The sequence below is a fragment of the Equus quagga genome, chromosome 17, assembly GCF_021613505.1.
Source record: "Equus quagga isolate Etosha38 chromosome 17, UCLA_HA_Equagga_1.0, whole genome shotgun sequence".
Taxonomy (NCBI): domain Eukaryota; kingdom Metazoa; phylum Chordata; class Mammalia; order Perissodactyla; family Equidae; genus Equus; species Equus quagga.
This window is the reverse complement of record NC_060283.1, coordinates 13,261,050-13,284,421: the sequence shown is the minus strand read 5'-3', so window position 1 is coordinate 13,284,421 and position 23,372 is coordinate 13,261,050. Positions and strand designations below refer to the sequence as shown.

The 23,372-nt window shown below is 41.7% G+C and overlaps 1 protein-coding gene across 3 annotated transcripts; it reads left to right on the top strand.

Annotated features, from left to right (window-relative positions):
- The first annotated feature begins 9,135 nt into the window (after positions 1-9,135).
- Positions 9,136-19,028, top strand: FAM111B (FAM111 trypsin like peptidase B). Of its 3 annotated transcripts, none has more exons than XM_046644926.1 (5): positions 9,136-9,240; positions 10,008-10,094; positions 10,203-10,252; positions 11,448-11,572; positions 16,734-19,028. In XM_046644926.1, exons 4-5 carry the CDS (start codon positions 11,492-11,494, stop codon positions 18,861-18,863), a joined length of 2,211 nt encoding a protein of 736 aa, XP_046500882.1. In that variant the 5' UTR covers positions 9,136-9,240; positions 10,008-10,094; positions 10,203-10,252; positions 11,448-11,491; the 3' UTR covers positions 18,864-19,028. The 3 variants fall into 3 exon arrangements, with proteins under 3 accessions (XP_046500882.1, XP_046500883.1, XP_046500881.1); XM_046644927.1 differs by having other exon boundaries at positions 9,138-9,240; positions 9,960-10,094; positions 11,453-11,572; XM_046644925.1 differs by having other exon boundaries at positions 9,138-9,240; positions 9,960-10,094.
- Positions 19,029-23,372: the final 4,344 nt, after the last annotated feature.

Sequence of the window (23,372 nt, the reverse complement as noted above, 5' to 3'; positions counted from 1 at the left end):
CAAAGTAGGTGTCATTCTGAAGCCTCTTCTCTTGGCTTTTAAGTGGCCGCCATCTCACTATATCCTCATATGTTGGACAAAGAGAGAGAGCTCTGGTTTGTTCTCTTTAGCTTAGAAGCACACTAGTCCCATCATAGGGACCCCACCCTCATGACGTCATCTAACCCTAATCACCTCCCAAAGGCCCCACCTCCAAAGACCATCACCTGGGGGGTTAGGGCTTCAACAGATGAATTTAGAGGGTGGAGGGACACAAATATTCAGTCTTCATAAGGCACATCTGAAACAAACAGCATGTGTGTGTTAAAAGCATGGAAAAAGATATACTAGACATATGTTGAACTGAAATCCAGGAAATAACATCAATATCTGGCAAACTAGAACTTAAAGTGGACATCTGATAAATACAGAATCCTCCCACAGGATAGGTCGTGAATCTTCCTAACAACAAAAGGCAGCTACAAAATATGTAGGTACACAAAGAATGATCAGTAAATCCATAATCATAGTGGGAGAATTCAGGACACTGTCCTCAGAAAGCAACAGATCAAGTAGATTAAAAAAAAAAAAAGGGGGCTGCCGGCCCTGTGGCTCAGCGGTTAAGTGTGCATGTTCCCCTTTAGCTGCCCGGGGTTTGCTGGTTCGGATCCCGGGTGCAGACATGGCACCGCTTGACAAGCCATGCTGTGGCAGGCGTCCCCATATAAAGTAAAGGAAGATGGGCACCAGTGTTAGCTCAGGGCCAGTCTTCCTCAGCAAAAAGAGGAGGACTGGCGGCAGATGTTAGCTCAGGGCTAATCTTTCTCAAAAAAAAAAAAAAAAGACCATTTGGATTTACACAATATCATTATAACTTGTTATTCTGGTGACTTTTGGTGATCTACTTAATTTGCGCTTGAGAACTCCTGTTTATCTGCTTTGCTGTTTATCACAGCAGATCTACAGGGATTATGGTGGAGGGGAGGGATGTGCTTCCACAAGGGGAGTGCTGGCAACTTGTTTCTAAGTCTAGAGGCCCCTGGTCCCTCCTGTGATCATCAGCTACCTATCGGGCAAGCTGTGCATCTCCAGCCCCAGTGGAACACTCACCACTTTAGCCTGTGGGTAAATGCCACAGCTGTCATGCTGCTTAGGACAAACAGGATATGAAGATGGAGGACAGAGGTTGATTAGATGAGCCACAATAAAAGCATGTCCTAGGCTACCTCCCACTCACTTTTTACTTCTGTCATCCCCCAACTTACAGGTTTTCTTACAGTTCCTATCTCCACAGCTGTCTGCTTCCTCCAGTGTTTTGATGTGGAGTTTCCTCCAGGTTTATCTGTCTGCTCAAAATTTTTTTGTTTCTTTTTATTTTTCCCATGATTTCATGTAATTATTGGTGTGAAGAAGACAGACACGTGTATGGCTCACCACCTTGATCTCTCCACATAGGATTCTCTTTCCTCACTCTTTCTCCCAGGCTGGTCCCATCCCTCATATTGCACCGTTCTCTCATATTTGCATCATACAGTTGCCTTTGTAGTCAGATGAACCTGTCAATCAGACTTTCCCATGGACACAAACTCCCCTGAAATATTACCTGAGTCTCGGGCTGTACATATGGATCTTCCCTTGACACAGCAAGCAGTCTTTTCTTTTACCTTCACGAAAAGTTTCAACTCAGAAGTTGATCCCAATGGACTTTCTCAGAAGGTAAACTTGCTGTGCCTTCTTAGGGCACAGGGCAGAGGGCAGATGTTAGGAGGGACCATTTCTTCCTTCCTTACCCTGAAGGAGCTCCTGTTTCACAGGAAAAAATTAGGGACAGTCCAACGGAAGTTGTTGGCAATCAAGTCTTGTCTTGTCACCAGGGGAAGAGCAGACTGTGTGTTGAGGGGTGAGATTTTAAAAAACAACAATGATGCCCAGGAGTGATAATAAAAATACTTTAAAACTGGGAAAGGCACCAACCTTTCCAAACAGTCTGTCTTTCCAAGGGCCTACAACTGGGACCTGGAGATCATGGAACGCCACTAGCAGCCTATGGGCTACCTATCTGCCCCTACCCAAGACACACACACACACACACACACACACACCCCTCTGCTATCCTTTGGTCCCTCATCTCATCTAAACTTAGTCCAAATCTTTATCTCCCTGTGCCCCAAACTCGTGTGTTGTAGGGCTTTTGTGAATTCCTTTTCAAGCATACTCTTTGACCTCCAAAAAATATTCATGAGAAATATATATAAGGTAAAAAGTTTCATTTCAGGCCAGATCAGCCGAGCTGCTTATGTACGAACACTGAACTGCTAACTTGCTGCAAAAATATATCAAAAAGGAGTTACTATGCTTGTGTAGTCATCAATTATCTCTGGAAAGGGATAGAGGATGGGGTGAAAATTAATTTATTTTCCTATACTTTTTTTTTCTTTGGAAAACTGTACTGTGTGTCTATTCAAAAGTTAATGCTTTTTGCAAAGGGATGTTGCCTCCACTAAGGAATCTTATGGATTCACTTATCTATCAAATTCTCTTATTAACTTTGCAATCAATCAATAGTCGTCTTTCTACTGCTCATAGTTGAACAGAAATTTCTATATTATATGAAATAATAATATAATTATATGAAAAAATAATAAGGTGCAGCTTTCAGGCCCAGCCACAGCAAGGAGTGTGCTTGGTTTCCAGACATGAGGCTGGCATGGGTGTGCACCATCTCAGTACAGAGAAACTAGTGCTTGTCTGTGCACTCAGTTTTACACCTCGCTAGTCATGCTAGCTCTTCAGGGTGTGTGACTGGCTCCTGTCCTCTGTGCAGCTGGGGCCCACTGATTATAAATCATATAATAAATAACCTCTACATCCTCTGTAGGTTTCTTAGAATGTTCCCCTTACATTACACAGAAACTGGCAACTGGACAAGATCCTAAACTGAAACCCCCAAGGCTAGTCATCTCCTTCTTACTAGCTGCATGAATTTGAACAGGTTGACTTCTTTTTTGAGCCTCAGTTTCCTCATGTGCAAAATGGAGAGAACAAAATTTGGTCAGCCTAAAATGTGTGCCTCACATTTGGAAGCCAAGCACACCCTTTGCTGTGGCCGGGCCTGAAAGCTGCACCTGGGGCATTGGATCGCTCTTTTCATTCCTACTTCCTTTTATAAACTTGAAGTTGGGTTAAACCCTATTTTACCCTGTGCTTTTGCTTGTTAATCCCAAACTGAAACCCCCAACTCTTCATGCTTTGCTACTTTCCTCTCACAGTCACCAGTGCTGAGGACTTCTCCCTGCCCCTTTTGAAGCTTACATTCTGATGCAAGGAGACACAAACTAAACCAATCAAAAAAATCATATCTGCTATACAGTGAAATGGAGTATATGAAAAATAAAGCAGGATAAGGGGATAGAAGATGATGGTGGGGAGAGGATAATATTTTAGAGGAAGTGGTCAGGGAAGCCATCTCTGAAAACCTGGCATTTGACAGAGAGCTGAAGAAAGAAAGGAGAGAGTCAGTCCCATACCAGTGGTGGAGGGCTCCAGTCCAGGGACACACTCCAGGAAGTGCCCAAAATGGTCCATTGGGATGAATAAAGGAAATAATTGAGCTTCCATTTATATTTTTATCTAAAAAATAAGAAATTATGTGCAGCTAACAGTTAATCTATTGATTATAAAAGAATATATAAATAAATATATACGTGGTGAATGCTCAATTTGTTAAAAACTATAGGAGTGGGAAATTAAAAGTTTAGAGATTACTACTCTAAAGCAATTATCTTCTGAAAGGCAAGGGTAGGTTTTCTCCCTGTCTGTATCTTCAGATCCCATCATATTATCTGGAACAAAGTATGCATCAATATCCTGTGTATATCTTTTCTACCTCCTCTACTTTAAGCAGAGTCCATATCCTACTGTATTTGTAATAGCAACTAGATCCATGCCTTGAAGATAAGCCCCTAATAGATGAACAGATAGGTGGATGGTCAGAAGGTTGGATCAGTGTGGGCAGAGGTGACTCACTGGATCTGGGTGCATTGAAATGCTGCAAAAACAGCCTTGGCACAATAAGACCTTGGGTTTTGCTGTCTGACATGAGTTAAAATCATTCAAGGACTGCTTTTGAGAAATTTATTTACCTTGTTTCCTAATCTGTGAAACAGGAAATGAATTAAATAGGAAGATGATGAAATGAGGCCGTCCTATGGAAAGTGCCAAAGCACAATGCCTGGCATTTAGTGGACACTTCCTGCATGTTATCTCTCACTCTACTCTCTTCACCTTCACTCTCACGCAGCCTGCTCCCCATTGTCAGTGCCGGAAATACTTAGCTGCTAAGAGAATGACAGTTATCATGCTGGCTTCGCCCCTAAGATTCCTTTTACAAAAACTCCAAGGACCCAGCGTGATGGAGATAAGTCTGCCTAGAGACAGATGAGGCGGGCCTTAGTTAACTGAGAGGAAGGTAAGTTGGAACAAAGGGTGAGCCAACATGAGCTATAACAACCTTGGACTCATAGGCGTACCTTCAGGGAGCACGTGACGCGGTATCTCCCATTCCCACCTCTCTGTGTTCTGTGCCACAAAGGAAGCCTCTTAAAGGGGTGGGAAGCTCTTGGCCGCCAGAGAACCTAAGAGTGGGCAAACCACATCGTGCTGCCATTGGCCATAAGGAGTGTCAATCCTCACTCTGCCCGATTTTTCCCCGCCTCCTTGCCTCTCCCGGTTCCAATAGGTTCATCCTCTGGCGACATCTACTGACGGTGCGGTTCACTTCATCCGTCGTGAAGAAGCCTTAGCCAGGAGAGAGCACGGGGTGAAGACAGGGCGCGGTTCTTAGGGGTTGTGTTCGAGTGCCAGGGCGGTCCTAGAAGGAGGCTGCCCCCGCTGATCTCGTTCCTAGGACTGACCCGTGGGCACTGAGTGAGGGAGTAGGGAGAGTAGTGACGGAGTAGGGAGAGCCGGGTTCAGACCAGGAAGGGAGAGAGAAAGGGTGGGATGGAGTCGTGGAGGCTCACTGGAACAAGAGAGAAGAATGCCTCTGAGCTAAGGTCACTGTGCCTGACTGCTCGTCCTGTAATCCTGGCTCTGCTAATAGCTGTGTGTTTTTTGAGGGCAATTGCTTGCCATCTCTATGGCCACAGTTTCCTTTGAAGTGGGGATAACAGTAGCTGCCTCTTATGGTTATTATGAGGATTAAATTAGGTAATATTTGTAAGGTATTTAGAATAAGTTTTGTTAGATAAAATTAACCATTGGCTTTGAAGAGGGTCAGCAGCAGCATTGGCATCTCTCTTGAGACATGCAAGTTATGGGGCCACAGTCCAGCCTTAAGTAATCAGGATCTCTGCAGAGGGAGCTCAGAATGTGTTTCCATAAGCTCACCAGAGGATTCTGATGCATCCTAAACTTTGGGAAGCACTGGTTTGAATTTCTCAGGTGGGTCTCTTGATGCCTCTGCTTGTTAAAAGACGCAGATTACAGGCCTCACCCCAGAACTATTGAACTTAAATATATTGGGGTTAATTCCTAGAATTGGCCTTTTAAAAAAACAAGTACTAAGTTTAAAACAATTGGACTGGGATCACAAACGAACAGATCTCTTTAATTTACAAATAGGGAACTGAGACCCCCAAGAAGGAAGGGAACTTGCCCAAGGTCTCCATGCAGGATCCTAAGAGGCTATGAGGCCCTAAGGTTAAACTCCTGGACTTCTCTACTGTGGCCCCAACTAGTCCTGTGGTTTCCAGCTAACTATCCTGTTTCCTAATTTGTGAAATGGGGGCAAAAGTCACAACTACCCTAAAGGGTGACTTCAATGATCAAATGAGACCAAACTGAGTCAACTACCAAACACACCCCTTACAAGGGTTGAACTAAAGTATTCATCCATCTCCAGGCCCTAGAACCTGAAATGCCTGTAGGCCCCTTGGCCCCCATAGAGAAGGATTTCCCTCTAGGAAGCGCTTGATAAAATCAGGCTCCTTCAAAATTCGAGTCACCAGGGGAGGGGATTTGGGGAGAAGTTCCAATCTCTGGGCCTCTTGGTTTGGCCTGAGTCTGGCCCAGCTGAGTTCTGAGCTGAGAGACTCAAGGCCCGCTGTAAGAGGGTGGAGATCAAACCACCCAGCTCACTCCCTCTGTCTCAGCCCCAGGCTAAGTCCACGTGGGGTGCAGTGGATACTTCTCTTACTGGCGAGAGAGAGAGAAAATTCCTTGCTGATTCCTTGAGCACTCCCTATTCTGTCACTGGGTTTGCATTAAAGCTCTCAGAGCACAGCCTTGAGTAGGAAAGCAAAGCTGGAGGTCTATTGCAAACCAATAGGTTCTGACCCAGCCAACTCTAGACGGTTTTCTTGTAAGGGTCAGTTTTACATTTAAGGCAGAAATAGAAGACCGCCACTTAAAATAGCATCAGGCTAATTATTCCAAGAATGTGGTTCTGTGCTTATTCCAGTGATGAGTAAATGAAGAGGGAGTAGAAGCATCAGCTATTAGCTAGGATCAAGGAGCCATGACACTAAGATTGACAGAAAGCATGTGCTGGTTGGGATGCCATTACAAATAGACAAAAGTAGTCTACTGGAAAGTAAAAATCCACACATCCCTTAAGAAACAGGGCACCTGGGAAGCAAGGCAGGATTTTTCTTTATCTTCTGCTGAGATATCACCCTGTGGAGTTCTTTTCCTTTTAATTCTCACTGTAGTTCAGATATACTTCTCAGTTAATGGCCAACATCATTACCATCCTAAGTCCAAGCTTCTCCTTCTCTGCCTCTCTCTCTCTCTTTCTCTATTTTGGGCTACGTTCTTCCCTCCCATGTTGAGTCCCTGTCCGTTCTTGACCCTCCCTGGGGATTCACCATCATGTGTTGAATGTGAATCCTTCCACTTCACTCCTTATCTTTCAGTTGGAGTGGATTAGCATCTCTAAGTCAACATGTCAAAAGTAGAATTATTCTCACACACACACACACACACACACACAACCATTCATAGTACCCACAGCAGCTCCTTCCTCAGATTTCCCCATATCAGTTAATGGAGACTTTATCCTTCTAGTTGCTCAAGTCAGAAGCCCAGAAATCATCACCTAGCCCTCTTTTTCTCTTGTTTCTGAAACACCCTATCCATGAACAAAGCTTGTGGACTTGCCCTTCCAAATCTATGCAGCATCCAACCACTTTTCACACCTCCACCATACCACCCAAGGTCATGCCTCCCACATCTTTGGAGTGCCAGGATAGCTTCTTAACCACCTTCTCCTTTTGTATCTACTCTTGTCCATTCAGCGTTTTTGTCCACACAGCTCCCAGTGATTTTTTTTTTAAATCAGGTTATATTACTCCCTTGTTTCAAATTCTCTGTATAGAATACTTCTCACATTTATAATAAAATCCAGACTCTTGACTATGGCCTTCAAGGTATTTAGTGCCAATGGCATATGCAAGCGCTCCTTAAGGTATGTTCCCTTCCAGGGCAAATTCTCAGTCCCCAGAGATGTCTGACAATTTCAGGAGCACCCTTCTCCACCACCTCATGCTTTTCATAACTTTTTAGTGTCTCCAGATTCTATAAAGAAAAGCGAATCAGCAAGACCCCTTGTGCAATAAGTTGTTCTCCATCTAGATAGATATTGGTACTGGTCACCAACCGGTCACCTGTGACACTTTAGGATGATTTAAGGAATAACAGTGATTTGGTAACCTATCATAGTTTTTCCTCTTTTCTCTTTTAATTTTTTGATATTATTTTTACCGTTTGCTTCTAAAGTTTACTCTCTCCAAATCCCACAGATCACCTGGAGTTTAAGCAGTGATTGTAGCTTCTCTGTGTATGTTTTATATCAAGACAAGTTCGGGAAAGCTTTCACAATTCTTCCACCAACACCATCAACTTTTACATAAACATCTATTCTTCTATGAATTACGAAAGAAATGTCACTATCATCACCCACCAATCATATTTTCCCCTTCTTTGACCAGCTTTTCAAAAATAGCACCCAAGAGGCCAGCTGGTGGCATAGTGGTTAAGTTGGCACGCTCTGCTTTAGCAACACGCAGTTCACTGCTGAGATCCCAGGGCGGACCTACACACCACTGGTGGATCTGTGCTGTTGAGGCATCCCACATACAAAAATAGAGCAAGATTGCCACAGGTGTTAGCTCAGGGACAATCTTCCTCACCACAACACACTCACAAAAGTACCCAATACTGAAGGTTCTTAAGAACCTAAATTTAGGTTCTTAAACTGTAAGATGTTTTCTCAAGCCCCTTGCAAAGCACTTCTTTGATGGTCAGTTTGGAGATACCTAACTTTGGCGTCCTCCATCAGGGCGGTAAAGTTGTGCCATGTCCTAATGCAACGTCTAGGAAACCAGGCGTGCAGGTGCTGCCCTGTCCTCCTGGTTGACAGAGTCTATGTGCATCAGCCTCTCGGCGAAGTTGGCTCATTTGCAGAGGGGAGCCAAGCCCGACTAGACGCCACCGCAGAAGCTGCTTGCTTTCGGCCATTCTGGCCGCTGGAAGCTGGTGAAGCGAGGCACGCGGACGCTCAAATTTCCCGGCAGGAGCCTCCGCCAGGTCTCGGGGAGCTCTGCAGCAGCTGCAGGCTTCGGTCCTGGATCCTCCTCCCACCGCTGCCGCCCACCCCGCAGCGGCTGAGGGGCATCCACCACCGCGCACAAAGCACCGGTGGCCGGACTGTTAGCCCTGCAGCTTCGACCCCGGGCGCGCTGCTCCTGCTCTGCGCAGCTGCCCCGGATCGAGAGCCCCGCGGAGAGCACGAATCCGCCAGCTCCTCCTATTCCCGCCCAGCACTCGCTCAGCTCTTCTCCTGGCGACAGCCGAAGCGGATAGGCGGAAGGGATGGAGGGAAGGAAGCGAGTGCTCCAAGTTTGCCCCCGAACACGGAAGCTGGCCGTGGACCGAATGTGGGCAGGGAGTGGAGGGGTGGGACCAAGCCGGATCATCAGGACAAGTGGGGCGGGTGGATATGCATCTCCTGCGGGCCCGCCTGTAGCGGCAGCCCGCCCCCTGAGGTCCATCCCCATCCTTTCTCACCCCACTCAGTGGTCCAATGAGCGCGGACAGCTCCTGCAACCTTGCCGTCCGTTGGCCAGATGATGTCATATCCCACACCCATTCCTGTGAGCCCGCGTAAATTCCGGGAAAGAGCCAGCTGAGCGCCATCTCTGCAGTTCTTGCGAATCCCAGTGTGGCCTTCGCCGGCACTTTTGGGGCAGATTCTCCGCTTCTGTGAGTGGTTCTTCTGGTCTTGAGTTGAACGTGGAGTTCTTACGGGGTGGTTATCAAGGGCACTGCGCAGAAGGACCTCAGGCAGGAACCAAAGAGGTTTTCGGGGGAAGGGAAGAAAGGCAGCTTTCGGTTGTGGGAATCTCCTTTCTGCTCCCCAGCTTCGAAGTAAAACTCCCCAGAGATTTACTCCTGGAAAGACACTTTGAGATAGTCTTGAGGGTAGAACCTGGTATCTTCCTCTTTTTTTGTGTGAGGAAGATTGTCGCTGAGCTAACATTTGTTGCCAATCTTCCTCTTTTTGCTTGAGGAAGATTGTCGCTGGCTAACACCTGTGCCAATCCTCGTCTATTTTATGTGGGATGCTGCCACAGCGTGGCTTGACAAGCGGTGCCAGGTCCACACTTGGGATCGGAACCATGGACCCTGGGCCATGGTGGTCGAACTTAACCACTACACCACCTGGCTTCCCCATGGTATCTTCTTTTTTAACAAGCTCAGAGGAAGTAATTCACAGGAATATTAAAAGTTTGATCTGAACCAAAGTCCTTAATTTACAAATGAGGAAGCTAAGATCCAAGAGGTGTGTAGGGAGAGAGTTTGACGTTTTGGGGTAGTTCTTTCCAGGCCTTAGGTAGTTTCCTCCATTGTTGCTCTGATCTGTTCTCAGCTGAATGTCAGAAGGGAACCCTCTTCATATCCGGAGTTCTCTCTTTGTGCAGGTCTCTTCCTTCTGTGTCCTGTTAACTCTTGCCACCTTGGTCTCTCAGCTCTGTCTCTTCAAGTCAGGAATCCCAGCTGACTCTTGCCGCCTCTCGGTGCGCCCTGGCCTGGAATCTCTCAAGCAGTCAGCTGGAGTAAGTAGATTGCACCTCATTTGTCACTGTCTTTAATTGCGTGATGTCCAGTTCTTTGTAAATTATTGTTTCACGTATCTTGCCCATTTTGGCTTGTTTTGTTTTCAGACTTGAGGGAAAATCCGGTTCCTGTTACTCCATTTAGCCAGAAATCCAAGGTAATAATTGTTCTAATGTACTTGTCTACTTGTTTCATCTGTGTCACTTCTGGGATCTGTTTCTATTCATTGATTTCTCTCCTCATGATGCGTCATACATTCTTGTTTCTTTTTATACCTGATAATTTTTGATTGGATATTAAGCTTCATTAACTTCACATCTTTGTGTGCTAGAAATTGTTATATTCCTATCAATATTCTTGAGCTTTGTTGTAGCACACAGTTATGTTATTTGCAAACAGTTTTATCTGTGCAAGACTTGCTTTTATTTTTAATGCCTTATTGTTATTATTATTGTTTCTAGAGATTGGCACCTGAGCTAGCATCTGTTGCTATTCTTTTTCTTTTTTTTCTTCTTCTTCTTCTTCTCCCCAAAGTCCCCCAGTATATAGCTGTATGTTCTAGTTGTGAATGCCTCTGTTTGTGCTATGTGGGATGCCACCTCAGCATGGCTTGATGAGTGGTGCCACGTCTGCGCCCAGGATCTGAACCGACAAAACCCTGGGCTACTGAAGCGGAGCACGGGAACTTAACCACTTGGCCACAGGGCCTGCCCCCCAATGCTTCCTCTTAAACTTTGTCTAGGTGGGACCAGAGCAGTCTGTAGTCTAGAGCTAATTTTGTCTCACTATCGAGGCAACACCTTTCTGAATACTCTACCTGATACCTCATGAATTATGATGTTTTCCAGTTTCACTTTTGGGAACAGAAACTATTCTCAGCCCTCTGTGAACTTCAGATTCGTTCCATGTTTTTCCTTTGGGTGGTTCTTCCCCTGGCTTCCATTAGTTTCATCACACGCCTGCACTCCTCAGTATTTAGCTGAAATTTGCAGGGTACCCACTACAGATCTCCGACGCTGTCTGTATAGCTGTAGCTCTCTTCTCTATTGTACTCTGCCCTACAAATTCCAATCATGTAGGCATCCCACGACTCACAGCGTATCTTCTCAACTCAGGGAAATTGCCAGGCTCTATTGTGCTTTTTCTCTTTGGGCTGTAGCCTAGAAACACTCCCCAGGCAGTAAGCCAGACATCCATAAGGCTTACTTCATTTGATTTCTCTCTCGTAGGGATCAGAGATCATTGTTCTATGCTGCCTGATGTCTAGTGTTTGAAAGCTATTCTTTCATCTGTCTTTTCTTATTTTTTTAGTCATTTCAAGTAGGAGGTTAATCCAATCTTTGTCTGTCTAGCTTAGCCAGCAGAGGAAGTGACTTACCTTCCCTTGGATATCATCATGAATTCCATGAAGCCTGAAGAGAACAAGTCATTCAGTGCTACAGGAAATGACCAGAGTACCAGACCTAAAGTTTCAGAGGTAAGTCTACTTTTTAACAACCCTTCGCGGGAGCAGCACTCTGACTATAGCGCTATATTAGGATCCTGGAAGGGGATAAGTTCATAAAGAATGGCAGTTATAATCCCTTCTTTTGTGTGGTTTAAAATATATTTGGAGAGATCATACACATAAGTGCCTGTAAAACAAAATGATAGTGTATAAGTTATTAATGCAAAAAGTGCCTTGTTAGACAACATGGTAACTGATAAACAGTGTAGACACTTACTATCATTGACAATATAGACAGACGAAAAATAATAACATAGTTAATATTTACTGAGAAGTTACTATGTGCCTGGAATGATGCTTGTTACTTCCTATGGATTATCTCATTTAACGTTTAATAAAACTCTATACAATAGATGTTATTATCATCCTTATTTTACAAATGAAGAAAGTGAAATCCAACTTCCTTAAAGGTGAAAAGTAATAGACTTCGGAGTGAGGATTTGAATCCAGGCAATCACACTTTGGGGTCTGGTTTTTGATCAACACACTATTTTACTCAAAATTTGAAAAATGAGGGGCCAGCCCCGTGGCTGAGTGGTTGGGTTCGTGTTCTCTGCTTCAGCAGCCCAGGGTTTCACTGGTCTGGATCCTGGGCGTGGACATGGCACCACTCCTCAAGCCATGTTAAGGTGGTGTCCCATATAGCACAACCAGAGGGACCTACAACCCAGAATACACAACTATGTACTGGGGTGCTTTGGAGAGAAGCAGAAGAAAAAAAAAGAAAAATATGGGCAACAGATGTTAGCTCAGGTGCCAATCTTTAAAAAAAAATATGCAAAATGATAATACTAAGTGGAGATATCAACAAGAGCTTTTGGACTGCAGAGAGGAGGATGCTTAATTCATACTCAAAAAATTAAGGCAATACCATACGAGAAAGATCTTAATGATTAAAACTTCACCAGGGAAGTGGATGAAGCATGAGGGAATAGTCTGAGTCATGTACACATGAAAACAGAGTTGAGGAACAGTATAGTTAGACTTGATGGTATATAAGGAGAATTCAAGAATGTGGTAGACAAATAATGCTGGCAAGATAGTTTAGTACAAGATCACAATAGGCTTTATATCAATAAAAAGTTTTCATTTTGTCAGGGAGAAAAATCCTGCAATTGTGAAATAATAAAATGGATTCATTAGATTAAAATTAAATAAAATTTAAAATTAATTTCCTCCATGCACTAGCCACCTTTCAAGTGCTCAGTCACCATGTGTGGCTAATGGCTGCCATATTGGACAAGGCAGATATAGAACATTTCCATCATTGCAGAAAGCTCCACTGGACAGTGCTGCTCTGGATTAAGGAAGTCTGTGGCCTTGCTGCTCAAGGTGTGGTCCATACCCCAGCAGCATTGATAGCACCTGAGAGCTCATTAGACCTGCGTGATCTACATTTTAACAATATACCCAGGTCATTCCTATGCATATTAAAATTTGAGAAACACTGTTTAAAAATATGCTTCCATTCAAATATTATATATGGTGAAATCCATCGTTGGTATCAGCATTATTTGCTAATATTTATTTAGCTTGTATAGCATTATTACAAAACGAGACACTTTTAGCCCCATGGAGGGAAAAAAAAATGGATTTCATTAGTTCATGCATCTGGAAAGTCCAGAGATCAGCTGAGCTTTAATTTAGCAGTACACAATTATTTTCAAGGACTTATTTATGTTTTCTTTTTCCTTTTTTCTTTTTTGAGGAAGATTAACCCTGAGCTCACATCCTTCACCAATCCTCCTCTTTTTGCTGAGGAAGATTGGCCCTGAGCTAACATCTGTGCCCATCTTCCTCTACTTTATATTTGGGATGCCTGCCACAGCATGGCTTGATAAGTGGTACATAGGTCCATACCTGGGATCCAAACCAGCAAACTCCAGGCTGCTGAAGGGGAGCACATGAACTTAACCACTACACCGCCAGGCCTGCCCCAACTTATTTATGTTTTCAATCTCTACACTCTGTTTTTCATTTCAAGCCTCTGGCTGGCTTTCTACATAGTGACCATGTAGGTTCAGTAATTTCAGGGTTCATATCTGCATTTTTGACCATCCAGATAATGAATCTATCCTGGTAGCCTGAGAAAACTTCTCTTTGTCATCTGATTGTTTCAAGCTAGGTAGCTCAACCATTCTTGCACAAAAGCTTGTGGCTAAGGGGGCACTTAAAGCAATCAAGATCTATTCTGAGCTGGCAGGAATTCATTTCTATACACTTTAAAAAAAATTTTTTTTTAGTGAGGAAGATTGGCCTTGAGCTAACATCTGTTGCCAATCTTCTTCTTTTTTGCTTGAGGAAGATTGTTGCTGAGCTAACATCTGTGCTAATCTTCCTCTATTTTATGGGGGATGTCACCACAGCGTGGCTTGACAAGTGGTGCTAGGTCCATGTCTGGGATCCAAACCTGCAGACCCAGGGCCACTGAAGCGAAGCACGTGAACTTAACTGCCACGCCACTGGGCCAGCCCCTCTTTACACATTTATAGCACTAAAAAATGAGAGAGGTAGAATAGCTTTTTGGAAGATAGCTGCAGTATCTTTTACTTCCTTGAACTTCATGCTTAGGTATTTGGATTTTATTCTGTAAGTAAAGAACAAGTATTTACAGTTTTTATTCTTGTATTATTTAGGAGGAGGGGTTTAATTGAAACTTTAAGTTAAATATTCATGTTAAAATACCTAGCGCTACACTGTTCAATACACTAGCTACATGTGGCTATTTAAATTTAAATTCAATTTAATTAAAGTTAAATATTGAAAAAAGTGAACAATTCAGATTCTCAGTTGCACTAACCACATTTCAACTAGTCAATAGCGACACGTGGCTGCCATGTTGGGCAGTGTAGATGCTCAACATTTCCATCATTGCAGAAAATTCTATTGGACAGTACTTGTCTAGGGCATCCACTTACAGAACAAAAGTATAATGTAAAACTTCCAAATTATTTGGAGGGAAAATAGAATGAGGAAGAAAAATCGATCTGAACGAAGACAACAAAGCAAGAGAATATAAATTTAGAAAAAATGGGAAGAATAGTTGAGCAATTCCACTCTTAAGTCTATACCTGAGAGACGCTCTTGCACATGTGCACCAGGAAACATATTCAAAGATCTTCATAGCCAAACTGCATCACTATTTTTAGCAGAGAAACCCTGGGAACAACTGAAATACGCATAAACAGTTCATTTCTTCAGTGGATTCTGTTTAACTGTGAAAGTGAATATAGGACTCCGTCAACTGGAATGAACCTCAAAAAAATAGCAAATGAAATCAGAGAAGTACACATTCAGTAGGATGCATTTATATAGAATCAAAAACAGGCAAAACATATGGTTACTTATAATTTTACTAGGTATGTGTATGTCTCTAAAGAAACATAATTTTTAAACAAATTCAGGAATAGTTGTCTATGAGAATGAGAAAGGGAGATATGAAGGAGGGGCATACTGAAGGCTTCTAGTGAAATGTAATATGCTATTTCTTAAGCTGGGTGGCAGATACATAGATGTTTATTATTATTTAAAATATAGGATATGTCATATACTGCTTTTGTATGTGTAGTATGTTTCCTAGTTTTAAAAAAGTGGCATACAAGAGATAAATTAGAGGAAGAAACTCAGGATGAGGATGATTCATAGGGTGCTAGCTTGGGTGGTTGAGTGGGTGATGGCAGCATTAACAGACTCAGGAAACACAGGAAGCAAGGAATGATGAGCAGTAAGTTTTATGACTCTGGTTTTGAAAGGGTTTGGTTTGGTTTTGAAAGTGTTGAGAGTGAAATGCCCCTATGTGTTCCAGAGTAGACGTCAAATAGGCAACGGAATCTTATATCTGGAGCTCAAAAGAGAGGATATTGTTGCAGATAGAGATTTGGACAATAAATAGTAGTTGAAAACATGAAAGAATAGGAAAGCACCATGAGAAGAAATTCACATGCCCAGAACCTAAGCCCATTCCATTGCACTTTCCTCCTAAATAAACCAAGCTCAGGTGTCCTTTCTGACTTTACTCTGTCTAGCTTTATTCCTCTATTCATATAGAGTAGGTCTAAGACTTCAGATTCCACAATAATTCCCAGGCAAGTTCTCTTGACTCCCACGGTGTAGTATTTTTCATTTACATCCTTGTTTTTCATTCCTCTTGCCATCAGGTTATCAATACTTTTTCCTAGGCTATTGCCAACTGATTGTATATGTATATGTTTTGAATATGTATGTTTGTATATGAAAATGTAAATTGATTTGTATACATATCAATCCTGTGATTTATCAATCATTTTAGTACATTCCCAGAGTGCTGTTGAATCATGTACAGAATAGAAGCTAAACAGATACTTAATGGGAATTTTTGAAAGGTGATGTTTCAATTGTGCAAAAGATGTGTTAAATAAGTCCAACTTCACTAGTAAGTAAATAAATGCAAATTTAAAAAACAGTTAACTTAGATGGCATTTCATCTATCAATTGATGAACATTTAAAATAATAGTACTGAAATCCTTTTGAGGAGTCAGCCATGTGGTTGATCTCCTTGGGCAGCAGGGGAGAAGGGACAGTGTGAGTTGACCCAACTTTCCTGGAAAGCAGAGTGGCAGTATATATGTTGTGAAGTACTCTTATAACCTTAGTCTCAATATTTCCACTGCTGGGATTCTGGCCTAAGGAAATATTCAGATATGCAAACAAAATGTTTTATGTATAGAGATTTGTCACATTTAGAGCAGTAAAAAATTGGAAACAAGCTAAATATCCAGCAATAGAAGAATGGATTCGAAATTATTGTACAGTGAAATATCATATGGACCCTCAAATTGTGTTTTCAAAGGTTGTTTAATGACACATGAAAGCATTGGCAGACTGCTTAGTGAAAAATAAACTCATATGCAGTATAGTATAATTTAAGAATCATAAGATTTATAACTGCATGTAAAATAATAGAAACAAATAAAATGTACAGTGGTTATCTCTGGTAATGGAATAATGATTGATATATTTTCTCCATTATACATTGTCTATTTTATTATCCAATTTTTATTCAGAATATCTATTAGTTTTATAATTAGAAAAATATGAAACATTACTATTAAATGTGGTTCTTATTAAATTTTTAATCTTTCATTTTTTAAGGATGTCGTGAAGCAGACATGTTCTGGCACACCTGTTGATCATTCTCTAGTTGACACAAGAGAGGGTAGTGGCACCGTTAAGCTTAAAAGTGAAGTTATTAAGCAAGAAACATCCCATGAAATTCAGAACCCAAATCTGAGCACCAATAAAAAATGTTGTTTCACCTTTACTTTGAATGACAGCTCCAGGAAATCAGACCGTAGTATATTTACAACATATGGTGAACTCAATGAGAATATCTACTCAGCTTTGAAAGCTAATGACAATTTCAGTGAAAGGATGGAGAATCATTTTAATAAGAACATTATTGCTTATGAAGAAAAAACAATAGAAGGATATGTAAATTTAGGAATGCCTCTCAAGTGCCTACCTAAAGGTTCCCATTTTAAAATAACGTTTGGTCAAAGAAAGAGTAACCAGGAAGATGATCAGATATTACGCCAATGTGAAAATCCAAACATCGAATGCATTCTTTTTCACATCGTTGCTGTTGGGAAGTCAATAAAGAAGATTCTTAAGATCAAGGAACTTCATGAAAGAGGAAGTACACTTTGTATCTATGCCTTGAAGGGTGAGACTATCAAAGAAGCCCTGTGCAAGGATGGCCGATTTCGGTCTGACCTAGACAAATTTGAATGGAAACTAATGGAAGGTCATAATAAAATTCATGGAAAACAGTCCATGGTGGATGAAGTATCTGAAAAAGTCTTAGAAATGGACGTTTTTAAAAAAAGATCTGTCAGAAAAGGTACCTGTAGAAAAATTAAACGGGAGAATGAAAATGCCACTGATGAAATCAGTCCCTCGCATCCGATACAGAATAAGATCAAGGTCCATGAACAAGAGAAAGATGCAGTGACTGAAGATGCAGAACACAACAGAGAAGAAATTCTGCCACCTCAGAGTCTAGGGCATGATATTGAAGGTAAAAAATGCCGGACTATTGTCAGAGTTAGGCATTATTACAACAATAATTTCAACAGAAGATATAGGGAGAAAATCTCACGAGTTAGGCAAAGGCCCCATAAGGCTGTGCATTTTGCTATTGATGAGGATATCCAGAGGAAGGCAATTAATCTCTTGATAAAGAATTTCCAAATGTTGGACCAAGTTATAATGCATCAATATCCGAATTTTAATGAAGAGGCACTCCGGATAAGAAAGTATTTTCGGGAAGAGCAGAAAAAAACAAAACTGTCAACGTTTAAACAATTCAACATATATAAAAAAAACTTCGGAAAAGTGACTAAAAATTCTACTTCAGTTGCCACCTGTGAACATCTTATTCATCTTAGTAAGTCAGTTGGGTTCATGACGTGGAACAATAATGGAAACAGGGGCACAGGTACTTGCTTTGTCTTCAATGATGGTTATATCTTTACCTGTCGACATGTTGTACATCTTATGGTGGGAGAAGGCACAGATCCAAGTTTGTGGCCAGATATAATAAGCAAATGTGCAAAAGTAACTTTCACTTATAAAACGTTCTATCCTACTGATAGCAATTGGTATTCCCTTGAGCCATGGTTTGCAGTGTCTGATGCAACTCTAGATTATGCCATTTTAAAACTAAGAGAAAATGGAACTGGATTTCCTCCAGGCCTATTTGGACAAATTTCCCCTCCACCATCTCGTGGTTTGATTTACTTAATTGGTCACCCAGAAAGCGAGATCAAGACAATAGATGGTTGTGCTGTGATTCCTGTAGATCAGCGGTTAAGCAGGTACCCAGAGCATCATCAAGATGAGGTGGTAGGACCCAATGCTGCCACTTACAGTGCTTTCTCTATGTTTACCCAAAGGAGTTTCCCATCAGGAGTTTGGAGAAGTGACACACTTAGCTATGATACTTGTTTTTCTAGTGGGTCCTCTGGCTCCCCGGTGTTTAATGAATCTGGCAAATTGGTTGCTGTACATTCCTTCGGCCATTTTTATAAGTGTGGCAATGTGGTGCATGCCCTCATTGAATTCGGCTATTCTATGCAGTCAATTCTTTGTGATATTAAACAGAAAAATGAGAGCTTTTATAAATTATTAAACGAAGAGAAAAATGAGAATCAAAATGAAGACAAAAATAACAAACAAGAGTTGTCACTTCAAGATCATCAGGTGGAACCCATGGAACATTAGAAAAAAGATTCTGTTTTCAAGAAAATATGCCAATAATTTAGAGTAGTTGGGGCTCTTTCCTTAAAATATAGTGAATATTCTTTTTTAATTAGACAGCTTTTACAGAATCTTGTTAGATATGTAAAACACATATTAGAGTGAAAATAAATATTGATTTTTTTCCCAGATTGAGTTTTTTTATTTGAAACAATCTCAAGCCTCACTTAAAATACTTAGCTCACTGATGACATATGCAAAGAATTTGGTATTTACCACCCTAAATGCCTAGGATGGTACAGCCATCCCATCTTCCTAACTGGTGAAGCGGTTCTTGTTCTCTGAGTAACAAGATACATTTAGAGTTAGAGTTAAGGGAAAAAGGTGTATTGATCCTCTAAAACCCAAAGTTCTTTGCTAATCTTATTTTTTCCTCTTTTCTGCCGCCTGTGACATCAGCCTCTATCGCAGATGCCAATAGAAAATCCCGGCTTTTCAGTTCTTTAATTCTGTGCTTCTCTGGCAGATATAAGGAGTGATTGCTTAGTCTCCATTCCCATCTGCTCATGTTCAGAGTCTGGAAAGCTAAAAGCTGTCTCAGTCTAAGTTGAAACTAAGATTCTGGGCATAAGTCGGATTCCTTTAAATAGATGCACTTGCCTGCCGGAGTCCAGCTCCAGCCGGTAGGGTTCCTGAGGGAGGAACGGTGTTGGCGAAAAGAGAAGTTACGGTGAGACTGGAAGTGAGGTTTCCAAGCCTGATTTATTCGAAGCATTCAAGCACTTATATAGGGTCCAGGTCATGCGTTTATGATTTCATGGAATTATCTCAGTACATAATTTTGGCAAACAAAATGGGTACATAAGCATATCTTGTTAGAATATTAGCACAGTATGTCTGTGAGAAGTAAGCAACCTTTCTTAAATATAGGTATTGACCTTTTTTATATGTCTACTAGGCGTCTAGATGATTAAGAATGATTGCAAAACAGTGTGTAACGTCTAGATTTATTTCCTCATGGGTCGAATGGCCCTAAGCCTCTATCTTTATTCCTGTAATAATGAAAGCAGAAGTATTGCAAAGTGTAAGGGGACCAAATACACACAGGCCCCCAGCTCCGTCTGATCGAAAGCCACACAGGCACAGTGCTTGGGGTTTCTCTTTTACCATTAACTATTTTATAGGGTTCCCAATCCTCATCATAATCCCAATTCCTCTGTGTCAATATATTACGATATTTCTTTGCAACTTTGTCAGGATCATGAGTTGCCTTAGGAAGGGGTAGTTTTTGTATGCCTCTGCTCCTGGGTGGGTGCCACCATTTACCTCCTGTCCTAACAGGCCTAAGATAATATCTGCCTCGTAGAAGGACCTGAGGAGGGAATGTTCTCCTTTGAGGCTGATTATTAGAAGGCTTCCTCCTGGAGGGCTGTCCAAGCTCCCCCACCGCCTTTCCAGGAGGGGGTCAGAACGTTTTTTTCCCTTCAGGCTGTTGTTTCCCTGAACCCTCCCTAGAAGGCCAGGTTACATCAGCTTTTTTCCCCTGCTTGGAGAGATTTTTCCCAAGATATCCCATGTACAGAAAAAGAACAGCAAGAGCAATATTGCTAAGATTAGTAGCATGAGTAGGATCAGGAGCGGCTGACCGCCAGCTTCTGAGGGTCCGCCGTGCGTTCCCTCATCTCTCTCCTTGGGTAGAGGCTTAGCTGACTGGTGGGCGGCTCCCGGCACTTGCCTATTATTTGGAAGATGGAAATAAGATGTAGGCCATGTTTCTTCTTGCTCCATCTTGTGGCAAACTAAGTCATAGAAAAGTGAGCATCTGGAGATAGTAGTTTTGGCCACATTCAGTGAGGTCTAGTCATCAGCTTCCTGGGTACTCAGGAGTAATCACAGCAATAGCAGCAGCCAGAGTCAGCATTGCAATGTCTAGTCATTCACTTTGATGGTGTGGAGAGGCGTTTGTAACAGCTTCCTATCCAACCAGCTTCCTGATTCCTGGTTTGCAGCTAAGACTGTATTCTCAAACCCAGCAACTCCAGTGTTGGTCTTCTGAATCCCACTGCTTTTATCATTCTGAAGATTTTCCAGCACTTAATCCCTTCAGTTAAATCTGTTTACTTGCACTCTGATGTACCCTCCTTAACAACTACTAATTGATTAGACTGCCCAAATATGTGGTAGTCTCTGTGTGCAAAAGCCATAAATCTGACTCAGAGAAATTGTTGGTTCAGAAACTCTAGATCTGTATGTCTATTACAAAAGATACAGGAACAACTGCTGAATTTCAAAAATACAATAGTAGCTTAAATGAGAGAAGTTTATTTATCTCTCACCTGATAATCTAAACATACTCTGTGGTTGTGGGAATTCTGGGATGTTAAGATATTGGGTGTCTTCAATCAGGTTACACCACAGTCCTCAACATGCAACACAGTCCAAGATGGCTGCAAAACCTCCAGCCAACACATATACACCACAGCCAGGAAACTGCAAAAGAAGAATGCACCTTTTCCTCTTAAGAATACCATCCAGAAACTGCATGTATCATGGCTGCTTGTACCCATTGTATACAATTTGGTTACAGAGCTCATTTAGCTGAAAATCAGGCTGTGAAATGTAGCTTTTATTCTGGCTGATCAGATGCCCAGCCTAAATGCTATTGCTGTTGAATAAAGGGAAAATGGATATTGGATAAACTAGTAGTGTCAACCACAGACCCACCCATCTGGCCCCTCTAGTATCTATATATACTCTTCTTTTCACATATAAAGCACACTTACCCACTTCCCAAAATAGTCCAGAATTTCTGGATAATGTGCATTTCGCTCTGACACATCTGGATGCGGCTCCTCATAGTCCAGGGATGTATCTGACCATTCCCCCTCACACTACATACACACCCCATATACCATAGTGGAATATGGTCAGAATCCAAGAACTTAAATTTTTATTCAGAAAAGAGAAGAATGGAAACTACAGCAGTCACCATCCCATAGCAGTGGTCAAATTCTGTTGCGCAGGATTTGTCAGGATGCTCAGCTCTGGCAGGGGGAACCATTTTTGGTTAGCTCATACTGCAACTCTTGGTTACCGCTTTTTGGAGCTGGAAGTGCCTTGATCATTGTCCTTCACAGCCCCAGATTTTGTCCTTCAGGGTGGTCTTTTTTGTCCATTGTTTGCTGTGGCCATTCCTTACTCTTTTTTAAAGTCTACTTTTATTAAGTGAGGACTTATGTACAGTAAAATACATACTTTTTGGCAGGTATATGAATTCTGGTATATGAATACAGGTATATGAATTCTGGCAAATGTATATACTTGAGTAACTGCTACCACAATCAAAAAGTTAAGCAGTATTTAGTAAAATAGAACTGCAATGCTGTCATCATGCTTACAAAAATTTAATGATAATTTTAGCCAGTGTATATCTTTCCCTAACTACTCCTAAATTTGCTGTTAATTTTTGTTTTACATCTGGGTTTTTCAAATCAGAATCAAAAGTCCACACGTCATATTTGGTTGTATGAGTCTCTTAAGTCACTTTTAATGTGTAAACTCCCCCTTCCTCTTTATTTTTTCCTGACATTTATTTATTGAAGAAAAGTGGGTCATATTTGTCCTGAAGAATATTCTACATTCTAGACTTTGCTGCGTCATCCCTGTGATGTTATTCAATATGTAGCTGTAGTCTCTGTATTTCCTGTAAACTAGTGGTTAGATCTAGAGGCTGATTATATTCAGTTTGGACTTTTTTCCAAGAAACTTCCGAGGTGGTGCCAAGGAATGCCTTCCGGTTGCATTTACGGGAACTTTTATTGACAAAGGAGATCCATAAAGACGGCAGAGAGGTAGACTTACTGAGGAAAATGTGACCATATTCTTCTATCCAATACTAATATGTGAGACATATGTTGTATTATAATTATTTACTTATAAGCCAATTCAAGGTCCCAAAGTGCTTATTCAAGAGACAAGCCTTCTTTCTTAATCACTACCTGAGTAATAGGAAATCTACTCTCAGTATTAGACGACTCATTTCTCTACCACACCACGTATACTGACATTTCCTGTTTCAGTACTTACTGAAACTGAAAGGAGCAATCGCACAACAAAAGGTGAGGTATAGCTTTAACCAAAAGGAAACCTTTAAACATTTTCATAAAGCTGTGGGCCCTCATGATGAATCCTGGGAGCCCAGTACTGCCCCTGCTACAATCACACAGATAAAAGGTTTCAAATCACTTAATCCTGCTGCTGCAACTAAATCTCCACTTAAGATTATTCATGGAAGCTCCTAATTGGGTGAATCAGATCTTCAAACTTATTTTTTTTTAATAGTAGGCAATTGAAGCCTGCCCTTCTCAGTGCCAATCCTGGAAACCTGGTCATATGCCACTGCTTGAGCTTGGCTGCCATATGATCTCTGCCCCATCCCTCTGAACCAAAGATGGGTCCAACCAGATGGGCCAGACAAACCGTGGTTCTAAGTGGTTATAGTAAGAGGCACTCTCCAATGAAATTTTAGGTATA